Source organism: Colletotrichum jinshuiense, chromosome 5 (assembly GCF_051148585.1).
Source record: "Colletotrichum jinshuiense chromosome 5, complete sequence".
In the NCBI taxonomy this organism is placed as follows: Eukaryota; Fungi; Ascomycota; class Sordariomycetes; order Glomerellales; family Glomerellaceae; genus Colletotrichum; species Colletotrichum jinshuiense.
In genome coordinates, this window is record NC_139312.1 from 4,093,429 (window position 1) to 4,108,396 (window position 14,968).

A 14,968-nucleotide genomic window follows, 5' to 3' on the forward strand; every position below is an offset into this window, starting at 1 on the left:
ATCGGGTAGAATCCTTCCAGGCATCCAGTGATCCTGTCGATGTGACCTCGCTTAGATGACGTGTATTTGTTTAGCTGGCCAAGACAGTGGCCACATTGCTCCTTTTACCTCATTAGTAGTACCGAATACACTCATCCGATTAATAGTCCCACGATCAGCCGCTGGTCGTCACATTGTTGTCGTCGACAGATCTCACATCACGCTATTTAGACTTTTCTCTTGTTAAGTCGTCATATCGAGTTAGGGAACGGCATCGAGACATCGGAAAATGGCTCAATCAGTATCCGCCACCATCACTGGGCCAAATGGCCCGTTAGACGTCATCATCGGGGAACAAAGCACAGTTCAACAGTTTCCATGCTGCGAACTGGCCGTCGCCGCTTTCGTGCCGCATATTCCGGCCTCCCTCCTCGCGGAACACACCGAGGCTCTATGGAAGCACCCGCTGGGTCGCAACCAGGGATTAAGGTTCTGGTGTGTTTCCCTGGCAGATGATCCTGCGTCCGTGATGGCAATGTGTGGCACGATACGCCGGCCTCTGCTTGTTCGGGATAGCGAGTCGATGCGTGAGGAAGATGGTTACTGCGTCCTCATGGTGGCTACGCATTCTCAGTACAGACGACTGGGTCTTGCAAGAATGCTCATGAAACGAGTTGCAGAATGGCTGGATGGACCAGGCGGCGCGGCTGCTAGCATGCTGTACACCAGCGTAGGAGATGTAAGTGCAACCATTGAGCTAGCTGTAGGGCCCACCCTGTCGAAGTTCAGATCACTAACGTTGCTGTAGTTTTATGTCAGCATGGGCTGGGAGATGATCCCCTCGATAGTGTCTAATATTACACACCTGTCTGGTGCATTCCAAGCGACTGGCCACACAAGTCTCCCTAGTTCCCGCCTTCTATCCGAGGCGGAAATTCCGGACCTGTGTAACCGCGACGTAGCAGACCTGAAGGCCAACTTTGAGAAAGCTACAGTCGGTGTTGATGAAGTGCACCTCGCTGTTCTCCCTACGCCCGACATGATCACCTATTTGCACGAATGGGGCGATGTCCTCAACATAAAGACCCGTGGCAAAACTCCACAAGTTCATGGTGCGATCTGTGAAACGGCTGACAGTTGGATTTACTGGCACCACGGTTTAGACAAGCTGGTGATAACAAGGGTCCGAATACCCCCAACAAGCCAGGGCTCCTCTGAAGCGCTAGCTAGTCTGTTACTGCATGCTTTGGACGAGGCTCAAAAATGGGGCTTTTCCAATGTCACGGCTTGGGAACCGAGTTCCGAGTTGTTGTCTGCGTTGGAATTCATCAAGGAAAACTTCCATATCGAGGTGCAAACGGAGAAGAGACCAAGGAGTATTACTTCCGTCAGATGGAAAGGCTCAGATCAGACCAAGAAGACAATTCTCCATCTGAACGAGAGTTATGCAGCCAGTTAGGATGATTCAACAGTGTAGGATGGACGCCGGAACTAGACAACAGACCTCGTTTTTGCCAAGGCATCAAATACCCACTTTACACCAAGTTTTACCCATCACAGCATCTTAATCCAAACGCGTTTTGCTTGTTTGTATCGAAAGAGGTTATTGGTCTTGATAGCGATAGATTTGATTCGCATCACATAAGCAGAAGTCCGTACCATTGACAATACCGTTTGAAAGTAACAGTCAGGAAATGCTGGGCGCAACTGACAAGTGATTAGTGGTCAATTTGGTCAACGGATCAGTATTCTCAAGAAGTGAGCGACTACGAAGGTACATCTGTCTACCTGAATAGTAAATGGAATTTACCTGTACTGTTATAACGCTGATAGAGTCATAATATTAAAAGGCCGTCAAAAATTTTATGCTCAGTGTGATGATGCTTATAACAAATATGTTGGGCTAGGCCCCAGCGTCTGTGATATCCTCGCTTCGACACGCTTGATAATAACTGGGAAACGTTCTTCTCACCAAACGGCGACAGATTGCCCTAGCTTCTAGGTCTTTATTGAATATTCCGAAAGATTGAATGAGGCACGTTGGCGCTTGGGTCCTGCGCCAATCCATCATGGTCTTGTAAGCCACCCTCTTGGCCCATATTGTCATACGTGTACTGTGGTTGGTGATGCTGAGCAGAACGATGGGCAAGCGGAGAACCATTGAAACCTGAACCTGGGCGTTGAGGATTCTCTCTACTATGAACTGGCTGGAATCCAGCCTGTGGTGATTCGTATTGCTGACTCTGTTGTCTTCCTTGTTGATACTGAGTTTCCATCTGGGCATATTGGCTACTTCCTTGTTGCCCAAATGAAGGTGGACTTTCGTATCCTCCGGGATTCCCAAAAGATTGCGGCTTGTTCAACCGAGTGTACTGTCCAGAGCCTTGTTGCTGTTCAACGGTCGCATTTGGGGTAGTTGGACGGTCGCGGTAGCTTTGATGGTGGGACTCTTGTTGCGAGCCAAGATTGGATTGCGACATGTCTGACGAGGTTCTGTGTGGGTAGAGATACTGCGAACTGCCTGGGTGCCCTTCAAAAGACCTGGATCCCTCATGTTGCGAGAACAGGCTTGGTTTCGTTTGGTAAGGCGTATCCGATCTCGCACGTAGCTTATAGTCGATTGCTCTGCGGTCGCCCTGAGCGCCCTGGATGTCGCCGAGGTATTTTCCAAAGTCAAGATAGGCTCTCTGGACCGTTTTGAAGTATTTAAGTTGCAGCTTGACAACCGCGTTCTTGTCGACTTGTCCATCGATCTCCAGAGCGCCACCTTGCGCGTCGAACTCTGCGAGTGCGAGGGCCGTCTGACACGCGTTGCGAATCTGTCGTCCGTTCCACCGATGGTACTTGTGCTCACGGAAGTGCTGCTGCGCAAAGTCCTCGACGGAGGATGGGTCGAATAGGATGGTGCGCCCCTGCTTCTGGAAACGTTGCTCGATGAGTTCGAGATTGAGCCTGAAGACTTTTAGAGTCTTTTGTTCGTCGAGCTCAGGGTAGTGCAGGCTCATGTGGATTCTCGAGGCGAAGGCTTCGTCAAAGTCGCCAATGCGGTTTGTCGTCAGAAACAAGATACCGGCGTAGTATTCCAGAACGCGAAGGAAAACTATGAGAGCATTTTTCGTTAGATCACAAAGTCGTAGTAAAAAACCAAAAGCAGAGCGACAAGAAGGGGGGCACTTACCAGCAACCAAGCCGTTACGATTGAAGTCCATTCTTTCACGCGCGGAAAGGAACACATCGGCTTCATCCAGAAGCAAAATGCACCCCCATCTACTCGCCAGGGCAAAGTTCTTCTCAAGTTCGGTCTCAACCTCTTTCGCAGTGGTACCCAGGTCTCCTAAAACAATTGAATGAGGTCGTTAGTGAGTCCAACGGCGTCGGATTCGGATGATCCTCCCTTACCGCATGTGATCTGGAATAATGGCTTTCTAAAAAGCTCGGCAATTCCCTCTATTTCGTAAACGTAAGCCACAAACAGACTGAACCATTTTCTTTCAGGTTGACGTACCAGCGGTAGTAGTTTTCCCGACACCGGGGGCGCCGTGCAGAAGCAGAATGAGTCCTTTGCCTGAAGAGCAGAGCCATCTTGTTAGCCGGTGGAATCAAATTAGAAGCGGCAAGAAGCCAATGAACACTCATTGTGATTTGAAAGGAGGAATATGTACCCTTTCCTTGAATCAAGTCTGTTTGTTCGTCTCTCGCGAAGGCAGATTGCCTGGTTCGGAAGTGTTGGATGACCAGAGACTTGACCATTTCTCTATGGCCCTCAGGCAGTTCAAGTTTCTCAAAGGCATTAACCGTCAAATTTCTGGCGTTAGAATTCTCGTATCGCAACAGCGTAAGGTCAAGTTGAGCTGTTTTTACTCAGTTAGTAAAATGTTTCCGTAGTAAACTCGAAGTGAACGCTCACCCCATTTATGACTTCTTAAAACAAATCCGAACACACGATATGTCATGACGAGGAATTCCGTTTCTGTCAACTCGTCCACTGAGTTGAGCGTGTCTTCAAGAGACCTTGGGGACAAGATAAGAGATGGTGCCTGTAGTGACGTATCGGGCACCAAGGTCTTCACGTAATCCTCGGTCATCTTCGAATCGACAAGAAATCCTTCACGCACAACCTGGTGAATGCAGCAGAGTGCCATGCAGGTATCATCACCCCGGGCGTCTGGTGCGGTGCTGACGGGCGCTATCTTGGGCTCCCAAGCCTTCCTCCGGTCCTCGTCGGCCAGTGCTTCGTTAAAGTCGATAACAACTTGACTGTCGATCTCGTCCCTCTTGTCTAGGGTGACTCCCATGTAGTACATGGCTTTAAATTTGGCCACATCTAATAACATTTGGCCTCTCTTGGCGATATTCTGACGCGATTGGGTATCTTTGGCAAATCGTAGCGGGTAGACTGGGAGAGACCTGATCTGCTTGAGCTCCCCAAATGGGGAGATCTTGAACTTAATCGCGACAGGACCGAAGGCCTTGCCGTCAAAGTCGATATAGGCACAGCTGAGCGTGAAAGGATTGTCGTTCTCATCCCTCTCCACGTCCGAATCCGAATCCGAATCATCTATAACCCGCCTATTCCATCGCTCCCAGGGCTCTTCGACCTTGTGACGTGGGATCTGAACGCGTAATACAACAAACACCTGTTTCTCCTCTTGGTTGATAATCTTGTCGCCGGGCTTGAAGAGATGCCACAAGTCGTGAAAGTGTATGCGGGTGCATTCCTTGCTATTGACGTACTCCCGCTTGGGTTCAATCTCTGTGTCTATGAAGTGCATAAGACAGCGTAAATGCAGCAGGGATGTGATCGAAGTCGCTAAACTCAATGTGTCGGGCTCTTCTACCTCGTGGCCATTTATGCTGGCATCGTCGTCAAAGTCATCATCCCGGGCGCCGCTTTTTTCGCCCGGTAGATTATGGCCCTTTTCTGTTTTCTTCTCTTCGTTAGCACTTTCCGGAGACAAGTTCTCGGCAAGTACGGTTACAGTGCCTTCGGCGGGAACCTGTTTGCTCTCCGTTCCGTCATAGTTCTCGAACCGCTTCTCGAGGTCAGCGAGCCAGTTGGTCCTTGTAGTAAACCAAGTCTTGGTATGGTCGGAGAAATACCAGCGAGCCATCCTTGGCTACTGGCCACCTAGGGCTCTTCGTGACTTGTGAGAAGACGGCTATTAAAGCCTCCGAATGAATTTTGATCCTCTCAGGCAAGGGCTGCTGACTTGAGGAATCTTGATTTTGCCGCGTTGGCAAGACTCTTTCGACCTGGCGCGATGGCACCTGATTTGATTTCTTGTTCCGTCTCTGGGTAACTGCAAGCTGAAGAATTTCTTGAGACTCAGGTTCACCAGAAATGACTTCGATAGGCGTCATGATAGACTTCTCGATATCCCCTTTCTTGGAAGCGAAGACATCCCAATCGACTTGCATCACCTTGGCCTGCTCTCCCTTCAAAAAGGCCTTGGTGCTAATTTCCTTGGTGGTTTCCGACTCAGGCGCCCGGGAGTTTCTTGCTTTTAGTTCCGCTTCGGCCTTCTCCTTCCGTTGTTGCTCGAAGCGGATGAGTCTCTGATGCGACTCGCGGATTCTCTTCATAAAAAACATTGCGTCGCGGTAAAAGTCCAAATGCTGCGTGTATTTTTCCCCTTCCCGCCGCCAATAAACTGAAACTGCAGGATCCATATCGCCGTATTTTGCCGCTTCAACTGTAGATTCGTGTATGCCAAACATTGTGTCCACGAGATTCATCTTTGATTCCATGGCCCGGAACCTTTCGTCAAAGCTTTTCAGCTCCGTAGCAGCGATATTCGGCGCATCTTCGCCCGTGAAAGGCTCCATTGAAACTGGCTCTGAGTGCAAGGCTGGTTTGATTACCCCATCTGACCTTGACGGAAAATGGTGAGAGTCTTCCGCTTGGCTGTCATCGGTTTTCAGATCGGGCTCCACAGCTCTCGAAGAGGGACTATCCGCTGCTGTAGCCTCCGTGAATACGCCTTGCTCCATGACTTCCATTGGCATTTTGGCTACAATTAGCGCAGACTTTCCGCAACTAATATGTACGATGATTGGTGTTTAGGTTGATGTATTGATAAAAGAGGGCTGCTTTGTATAAGTTTAGGGAATTATGATGGATAGCAAATGTTTGCGAAGCGTCTGTGGAGTCCAATACGTTTTGAAGTTGCATAGTACTGATGGGGCTATTGTCCTCAAAATATCGATGATTCAATTGAAAGGGTTTTGTTCTCGGCTAGGACGGGCTTGGAGATTGGACAGCTGTTTCAGCCTGATTTCACACTAACCGCCAAGAACGATAAGCGCTTATGCAGTAAGCAATACATGCACGCAATCTTCAGCTCACTAGCCAATGATGATTTAGATTTTCAAATTCGAGAAGCAGGCTTTACCGTAACGGGTTCATTTATAAAACTTTACATATGCAGGAGTAGGTGCAATTCCCGTCACAGCCTTGTCTTACCACACCAAAGATGTGGGACGGGTCGAAGAACGTATTCAACATAGGTGAGCCAGGGAGCGGTATAGTTGGCGCAAACATGAGAACTTCTGTCATGATTAGCCGATCTTCCATGCCTCCTGCCCCTACCCAGGAAGATTATTGACTCTTTTGGTTCAACGAGACACCAGGAACAGAATCTCACGACCATTTCTTAATTATGAACGAGGACGGCGTCACGCAATCTGCCTCTCCTCAGCCTTCTTTCCGCCTTCACTCGCCCGCCGTGGACTTCATCGAGAACAGGCTATACCAGTATCATCCCGCTTTCGACCCTCGCTATGTCCAGTTCGATCCATCTCAGAGACGATTTACCCCCCGAGCACTTAACCGCTCCGATGAAATGATGCCTCAAAACCTGATGCCTTCAACGATTGTGGCGCCCGTCCTTCCCTCCTTACCTCAACATTCGGCACGACCAGGACCCGGCGCTATCAATGATATGTTATTCTGGCACGAAATTTTCCCCAAGGCAATGGATGTACTGACTATGGAACCTACCCCCTGCGTTATAAAGGATCCAGAATGGCAAATCCGGCACCTTTCGACGTGGCCTGATGTCCAAGCCAAGCTGGATATGGCTCGGCAGAAATATGATTTCTATTCTGGGCCACAGCAAGTTGGTAAATTCAGAAGAAAGGTCCGAAGCGTTCTAAGCGACCATACGGGGAAGCTACAACAGGCCACAAAGCTTTTACCTGAAATAGACATTTCTAAGCCCGTTATCGGCGCTATCAAAGTTGTATTAGATGTAAGTCCCACACTTAAACGTTGGAGCGGCTCAATAATCCATGTCATCAACAATTCCATATTGACAAGCATTCTAGGCTTATCGCCAGGTGTCTGAGGTCAGAGAGGAGGTGACAACAAGTTTTGATGATTTACCTGAAGCATTTGAGAAGATGGACTTTTACCTTCAGACATATCCCAAAGATGAAAACATTGTATCAGCGTCATGCAGTCTGGTCTGCGCCATCTTCAATGCCATAGAGAACGCCATCGCCTTCTATACTAGTCACCAGGGTAAGGTTGAAGACATGAGAATTGAACTCAAGCAGACCCCCCAAAGGCGCTAACTTGGCTCGATGCAGCAAAACGAGCTGGCATGGCGATTATTGCGGGCTCTGAGTATCAAAAGATCCTTCTCCGAAGCCTTCATGAAGTCAAGAGCCGCTGTAACTCCTTGGAAAACCAAGCGAGTATGTCGCTCACTCATCGCATTAGTAGTGGTAAGTCCAATCACCAATTGGAACGAGCGCTATGAATCTGGCCTAATGCCCGTACAGATAACAGCCATATGATGGAACAAAATGCGTCCATCATGAAAGATAATTTATTCATGCAGCACGTTCTCGGATCCATCCATAAAGACGTGCGGATCAACAACATGGGGATGCTATATTTGGCAAACCTATTCAACGAGGTTTATCCACTTTTGAGCGGTCTTGAAGGTATGGCTATATCAATGTATTTTGTTCTTGGTCTAAACATACATACTGAAAATTCCTGCAGCAGCCAGAAGGCCACAGTCACCCATGATGAGAACCCCATCTCCATTGCCGCAACTTATCATAGAACAGCCGTTATGGTCACCCCAAGACATTTGGGTCCGTCTGCACATCCCGGCCATAGACGAGGAAGATCTTCGGTATGTAGCGGAGAATACAGAGTTGATGTTACACAAGGATAGAGGCAGGGCGCAACAACTTTTGGGGACTCATCCTTTCCGAAAATGGATGTCGTCAAGCCGCTCCGCTAGGTTGCTTGTGCATGGGGACTTTCGACCCCCCTTCGATATCTCGCCACTCTCAGTAGTCTGTACTCTCTTGACTCACACATTCAGACGCTATGGTAACAATTTCGTTGGTCTTGTGTTCTTCTGCGGTAGACATCAGATTTGGGATGCACATCAAGGAGGCTCGGCGATAATTCGGTCCCTTATCAACCAGCTCTTACGTCAGTATGCGTTTGGTCCCATTCGACCAGACCCCAGGATATTCTTGGAAGACCTCGAAAGAGATGACATCAAGATTATGTGTGAGGTGTTCATCTTGTTATTCCGACAGCTCCCGTCAAATGCGTTGGTATTCTGTCTCATTGACGGCATCAATCTTTACGAGACTGAACAGTATCTTGATGGAATGGACACCGTAATCATGAGCTTGATAGGCTTGGTGGAGCAAGGTGGTTATGGAGGTTGGCCTTCTTTTAAACTACTCATTACGAGCGCCCAACCAACAGTAGAGGTTAGAAAGGTCTTTGACCCAGAGCCAGACACATTACTTTCTATGCAAGGTCTGCCTCTTCTTGGAGATGGTATGGGAGTGGCTAGTCTTCAGGAACAACTAGTATCAGGCATCTCTGGACCTGAATAAATATTTTCAGAAGCGGAATAAATTTCTTTACCAAACATCCTGTCGTTTTACCCCTTGCCAGGATTTATTCCAGGGATACACCATTGTTGCTAAATGCCAATCTGCCGTCCGCCTACCTGCTTCATTTGATCAGCTCCTAAAACGTCCAGGAAGCGGTGCTGCACTGTGATTGGTCTTTTTCTTTTCCTTCATCACCAGTCGCAAGTCAATCCATTATCAACACCTTTTACTAGAGTAAAAATCATAATAGGTAAACGTTACTTACAAGATACAAATTACCGGTCGTTATCGTCGTCTAAATAGAGTCTTCTACCAAGGCCGGCCCACACGTGGCTCCAAAGTCACTTTGCCCAATAACGCCGACAATCTGAGGTCTCGAAATGGACTACAAACTACAGAAAGCTGTCACAGCACCCTATATAAGATCTTCGTTTGCTTTATCGGGGATCATCTATGTTATTGGCGATAGGATTGAATTCGCCTCACTTACAGACTCAGTTTGTCTAGGTACTTCATCTACATCTCTTGCAATCGATCTTCATAGAAAAAAAAAGCCAAGGGCCAAAGTTACTTGAAAAAGTAATAAATCTATTGAAACAGCTCTAAAGACTGCGAGGAATAATATGCAGTTCTCCCACCGGGTAAGCGGGTGGGAGGCGAGGAGTCTGCCTGGGCAGTAAACATATCCCGGGTGGCCCTCGACAAAATATATGACGGTGAAGAACCGTATCCTCTTAAACCATACCAACTTGATTGAATTGGCCAATTATTATCCGGTATCAATCCCACTAGCTTGATGCTATTCCCCGTAACGTTTGACTTGGGCTTAGCACCGAGGTCCGCACTGGGCAGTTGTGCAGGGATATGTATTGAACTTTCCGGGACATGAGCACAAGCAGTCTGAAGCTTGAGTGCCCGCCAGAAACCCTATACTTATTTTAGTTATGCTTCTTTCAAGTTCGCATGAGGAACTTACAGCAGCATTCGTCCCTGCCGGCTAGTTCTTGTAACTAAATAGACGAATGGTAAGCTTGTGACTGATTAGACTGTGAGAGGAGTATTACCACCTATTGTACAGTTAGTATCTTCAAAGGACTATTGGAATATTTCAATACATACTGCCGCGGGTGATTTTCCTAGGCCAGGTTCGGGAGTGATAGGGGGTGCTGCGGTACAGATCGTAGCAAGAACTGAGAGGAGGAGGAAGCTAAACTGCATCGTGACTTCGTAGTAATGACGTTGAATTAAAGAAACTGTACTACTGATGCAAAAGATATGAAGGTTTGGAGAACTACAGAGTTTCTTTTTTGAGAAGTTTAAACCTTTATATATTATTTATTGGCGGGCAGCGGGATTATCTGTGTACCTAATATGAGGCGAACACCATACCAGTGGAGCTCCTGTAGCTGTCGGCGGGACCGAGGGCCAAGGGCATTGATGGGGATCCAGTGTAAGATGACTAGGATATCGTGATCGACGTCGTCTGTTGATTGACTAGTGATGTTATGGATGGCCGAGTCATTCATTGCTAGACGCCCGAACACTGCAACCGATCTTCCCGAATTACATCAAACAGCTAACAGTAAAACGTTTAAATACCGAGGAGACGGATAAAGACGGTGCAGATGAATGACTGGAAGACAATTAATATATCGTATTTACACTGCTTTTATTCTGAGGACAACTATCATTCAGTTCATCGCCCCGGTTCGATCACGCAAGGTGCGTCGGCAACGAATTGCTACCGCATGAATGCGACGGACAGGTGTCAGCGCTACCCGCCACTATAAACGGCAATTGGGTCCCACCATGCACTTTTTAAGGTTTGGCTTGACTCAGGCTTGGGGGCTGACAAGTGTTGTCGCAAGGTTACTATCCCTGTACTACAATTGTCTGTTGTAACCGAAAGTGGTAATGGCAACATGTTCCACCTGATGTTAGATGTAGATAACCACACATCACCAAAAAAACATCAGACAACTTTCCCATCAACTGTGCATAGATCTCAGTACACATGTTCCTATATTTTTGTTGGCCAAGTATTTCACTGGAGGGCTGCATAGTCGGTGCATGATTCAAACAGTTTAATAGCAAGTCATCAAGGACGGAATGCAATATTCGATTTCGTAAACAACATGCTTGCTCATACAAATTGCTCCCAAAGACTCTGGAAATCTTCTACAGCTAAATAGTGATTTCTGGGGTCAGGCCGTTCTGAAAATGTCCAAACTGTCCTTTCTCTACCATCGACACCCATTCGTAAGCGATAGGGCACAGTCCGGTCGCACACGATAAGGTAATCCTTCGCCTTGTATGCGATTTGCGACTAATTTTGAATTGAAGAGCGACCCATGACAGGAAATTGATGTTGAAGTCGCTGTGAATAGCCAACAAAAAGGCGATACAATCCCCGCATATTCTCCAAGGACGGGCCAATGAAACTCGCGAACACGGGATCTTTTTTAAACTTGAAACCACGCAACAAAGCCGCAAGTCATTGACTGATTCGGTCTCGGGAACGAAGTCTGACCCGTGCACAATTGCAAAAAGCGCAATTGTAAAAAGCGCAATTGCAAAAAGCGAATGAGTAGCGAAGCTAGCTGTCTTAATCTTATGATATCATCAGACGAAGAACCAATGGTAGCAAAGACCCGGTCTGCACGTAAATTGCGTCGACCCGTAAGCGAAGAAACGAGGTTCTCGTGTAGTAAATTAGTTCCTTCTAGTCAGGGAGGTGACCGGAAGGGGCGGGACATGTACCCCGTAGTCAATGTTGAGTGCGGATAGTAGCCCGGAAATGCCCTTGACGCATGCACATATACTCTGGCACAGCCACCGCGTCCCTGTGACAATAGTTAAACGACAGCCTACGCCCCCTACCCCGGTATCCGACGCTTCGTCGCCGAGCACGAGCACGTTTAGAACATCATCAACAAGGACGTTCTTGCGTTAAGTTTGCAGGCTGTACTACTATCGGAGGAACCCGTCAATGGTCCCAAGAGTCAGTTGTCGCAGTAGGCCACGTGTGCAGTGTGTTTGGACGCAGCCCTGACCAGGCGGTTACGAAAATCCTCGACTGGGACGATCGCCGCAGCTTTTCCGATGACAGGTGTTTTCTTGGCTTTGTTGGCATTGTTGCCTTCTTTCGTACCTAAGTTGATCATTTGCCCCCTCCACAGCCCCCGCCACAGCCCCCTCACTCCTTCTGCGGTAGGATGCAAACTTCACAAGCTTCGTGGAATGAAGCCGGGGGAGGTGATGTTGTGTATCGTCGCGCCATGCCCCCTCTATCTCCTCTCTTTCAAAGTATTCATGTTCGGAATTGGTGCTTGGCGGTTGGTTGGCCTGTGGGCCCCTATCCTCCGATAAACAAGCCCCGATTATTTTGCGAAAATGTCTCAACTGCCGCTGCCTTGACCGGATGATCGGTTGATATCTTACCTACCTACCATTACCTTTACGACAGGCATCAGCTTTTATGGCTTCCAACAGGAACCCGACTATGTCTAGATATCTTGAATATTGCAAGTCCAGTCACGATATGATTTTGCATACATCAACATGCTCTGCAGATTGATGCCGCCTGAAAACCCGGCAGCAAGGCGCGAGCACCACGGGCCCGGTGGTTTGCCTAGATGCTACCTTGCAGGACTAACTTACCCTCAGCAGCGTCTGTCTACAAGCCCATCGCGCAGGAATGAGCAGTACCTCTCTCGCAAACATTCAATTGGAATGGAATGGTTAAATTGTGCAACCGGATTTGAGGACCTTGTGATTCTGAATAAATGGGCTCTGAGGGTTCATATACCTGGAACATCCCAGCAGGCGGAAGCAAGCTTATCGGCCACATGGGACCGAGTCCCGGGGTTTCCAGACACCCGACCCGGCCGCTGACTGACGCCACCGGTTTTCGCACTGATCGATTCGCCATCCACAAACGCTGCAACTCACTCCACATGCGTATTCGTTTTAAACTCCGACGGCAAATTCCTACCAAAGCTTTTGGAGAGCAAACCATACATATCGATCTGTCAGGGTCCTGATATCCACCCGAAGACTCAGGGGAAAAAAAGTTCGTAAGCGCACAGATCATACGCAGGATGTGTCGTTGTCATTCTCTATGCAAAGCTGGCACACTAGGTGACTCTGCGCAGCCACATCGAAAATGGCTGCATGTGAGTCGTGGTGAGAATGTATATCATTACTTGTACAATATTACACTAATTTTATACATACCATGTGTAGCTAGCTACTTGCCCACAATTGGACTTCTCTCTCTTAGCCTGCTCCCGTAACGTAGTAACAGTGGAGGTACAACACAGAGTACTGTTGCCAAAGCAGCAAAAATGGACGATGCTGTGTTGGAATCAACCGAGTGGAACAAGACGCTTCCAACGAGCGGGAATGTCGCGCAGAGTAATGCTCGGGTAACCCCCAAAGCCGCAAAGGCACTGGCCGTATAGGTCTCGTAACAGTCTGTGAGATACCCGGCCAACACGTAATCGTACTCGTTCACCGCGTACCCAATGGGTATAAGGGCTACTGTGGGGATGGCCCAGTGAACAAGCACACGTGGGGGAATTGTCCATGCAAACCACCACAGACTGCCGGCCAGAAAGGGCACGCCGATTATGAACCCTGTGAGCTTCGACTCTGGAGTGATGGGCAACGATCTTGCAGATCGGCGGGCGAGATATCGGCTGTCGTGTATGCGCGTGAGCATGCTCAAGACGATACCAATCCCCAAAGCAAGAAAAGGCATGTTTTTACGGTGGTCGTTGAACCCCAATGAGACGTAAACCATTGGCAAAACCTCCGTAAACAGATAGATGAGTCCAAATGCGATGGCGCTGACAGTGGAAACGAGAAACACAATTGGCTCGGTAAAAAGAAGTCGCAGAGGCCGGAGGAAGTCATACTTTTCGTGTGAGGAGGTCTGCATCTTGAACATTGAGCCGCGAGGGCTAGTTGCACCTTCGACGTCTGCAAGGGTCTTGGCGAACACAACCGAGGGCCGTGACTCCTTAACCGTGAGAAGTAGGATGGTCATACAGCCAGTGACGATCGCCGCGGTATAGAACACCCATGTCCTGAAGAGTCTATGTTAGCTAATTGGGCAGAAGAATGGTATCAGGGACGTTTTACCAATGAAGATATGACATTATCAAGTCGCTGACGACGCCACCAGTCAGCAGTCCAATATTGGCCACCATTGACCACCAAAATACCCACCAAACCCGGGCGCGAGTATCCCACAAATCTTCAATACTACCAGCGGCCACAATAGTTGGGATGGAAGAGAGGAGCCCGCCAATAACGCGTCCAATAACGATTCCAGGGACAGTCGGTAACGCAGCCACCATGACGCATGACAGGCTGTATAGGCCAGTGCTGACAACGTAGAGATTCTTGCGGCCGAAAGACTCTGACCAAGGGGGAAGAAAGATTCCACCAACTGCTTGGCCAATAAGGTATCTGGAGTTCACATTAGAATGATGCTACAAAATAGGGTATTTCAGTCCATCGTACGTTGAAACAAATATAAACGTCGCCAAAACCGGACCGAGACCCAGCTCACGGTGGATGCGCCCGGCAACAGGTGTCTTTTCAGAGTCAGAATATCTTTGACCGCGAAATTTCGATTGGTATACTTGCCCCTGCTGTGCTTATTGTGGTCCTGAGAATGTCAATACAAGAGACCGGAGCAGGGTAACTGGCGTCACTACATACGTGTAAAACTCGAGAAAGATAATTATGCACGTATCGTATGTCTTTCGTGCTCGTCCCCACCGTCGCGGATGGCCCTGACTTTCTGGGGTCCATGGGCGCTCACTAATTGTATAGGAACTAGACCTCGACTCTGAACCGATTTGTTGAGGGTCTTGAGCTGCCGAAGGAGCGGAAGACATCTCGAGATGTTCTTGTCGCAGGACATTCGCCTCTTGATCCCTTGGGCATGAAGTAAACACGACGTCGGAACCGTCTCCGAGGCATGAGAGATATACAGGATTTGAGTTCTCTGTAAAATCAATAAACAAATATAGCGCCAACTCTTTTGGAGTAGCTTTACAAAGAAAAAAGGGGGGCCGACCAAAAGTCTAAGTCCTCTGGTATC

The 14,968-nt window shown here is 48.4% G+C and overlaps 2 protein-coding genes across 2 annotated transcripts; one reads left to right on the forward strand and one right to left on the reverse strand.

Annotated features, from left to right (window-relative positions):
- Nucleotides 1-268: 268 nt before the first annotated feature.
- On the forward strand, nt 269-1,438 carry EsH8_V_000985 (uncharacterized protein; the record flags this gene model as incomplete). Its single annotated transcript, XM_083273501.1, has 2 exons — nt 269-718; nt 788-1,438. 2 exons carry the CDS (start codon nt 269-271, stop codon nt 1,436-1,438), a joined length of 1,101 nt encoding a protein of 366 aa, XP_083126216.1.
- A 228-nt stretch (nt 1,439-1,666) lies between these two features.
- Nucleotides 1,667-5,805, reverse strand: EsH8_V_000986 (uncharacterized protein; the record flags this gene model as incomplete). The annotated part of the gene is made up of 6 exons (XM_083273502.1): nt 1,667-1,686; nt 2,585-3,079; nt 3,158-3,313; nt 3,923-5,040; nt 5,190-5,271; nt 5,316-5,805. 6 exons carry the CDS (start codon nt 5,803-5,805, stop codon nt 1,667-1,669), a joined length of 2,361 nt encoding a protein of 786 aa, XP_083126217.1.
- Nucleotides 5,806-14,968: the final 9,163 nt, after the last annotated feature.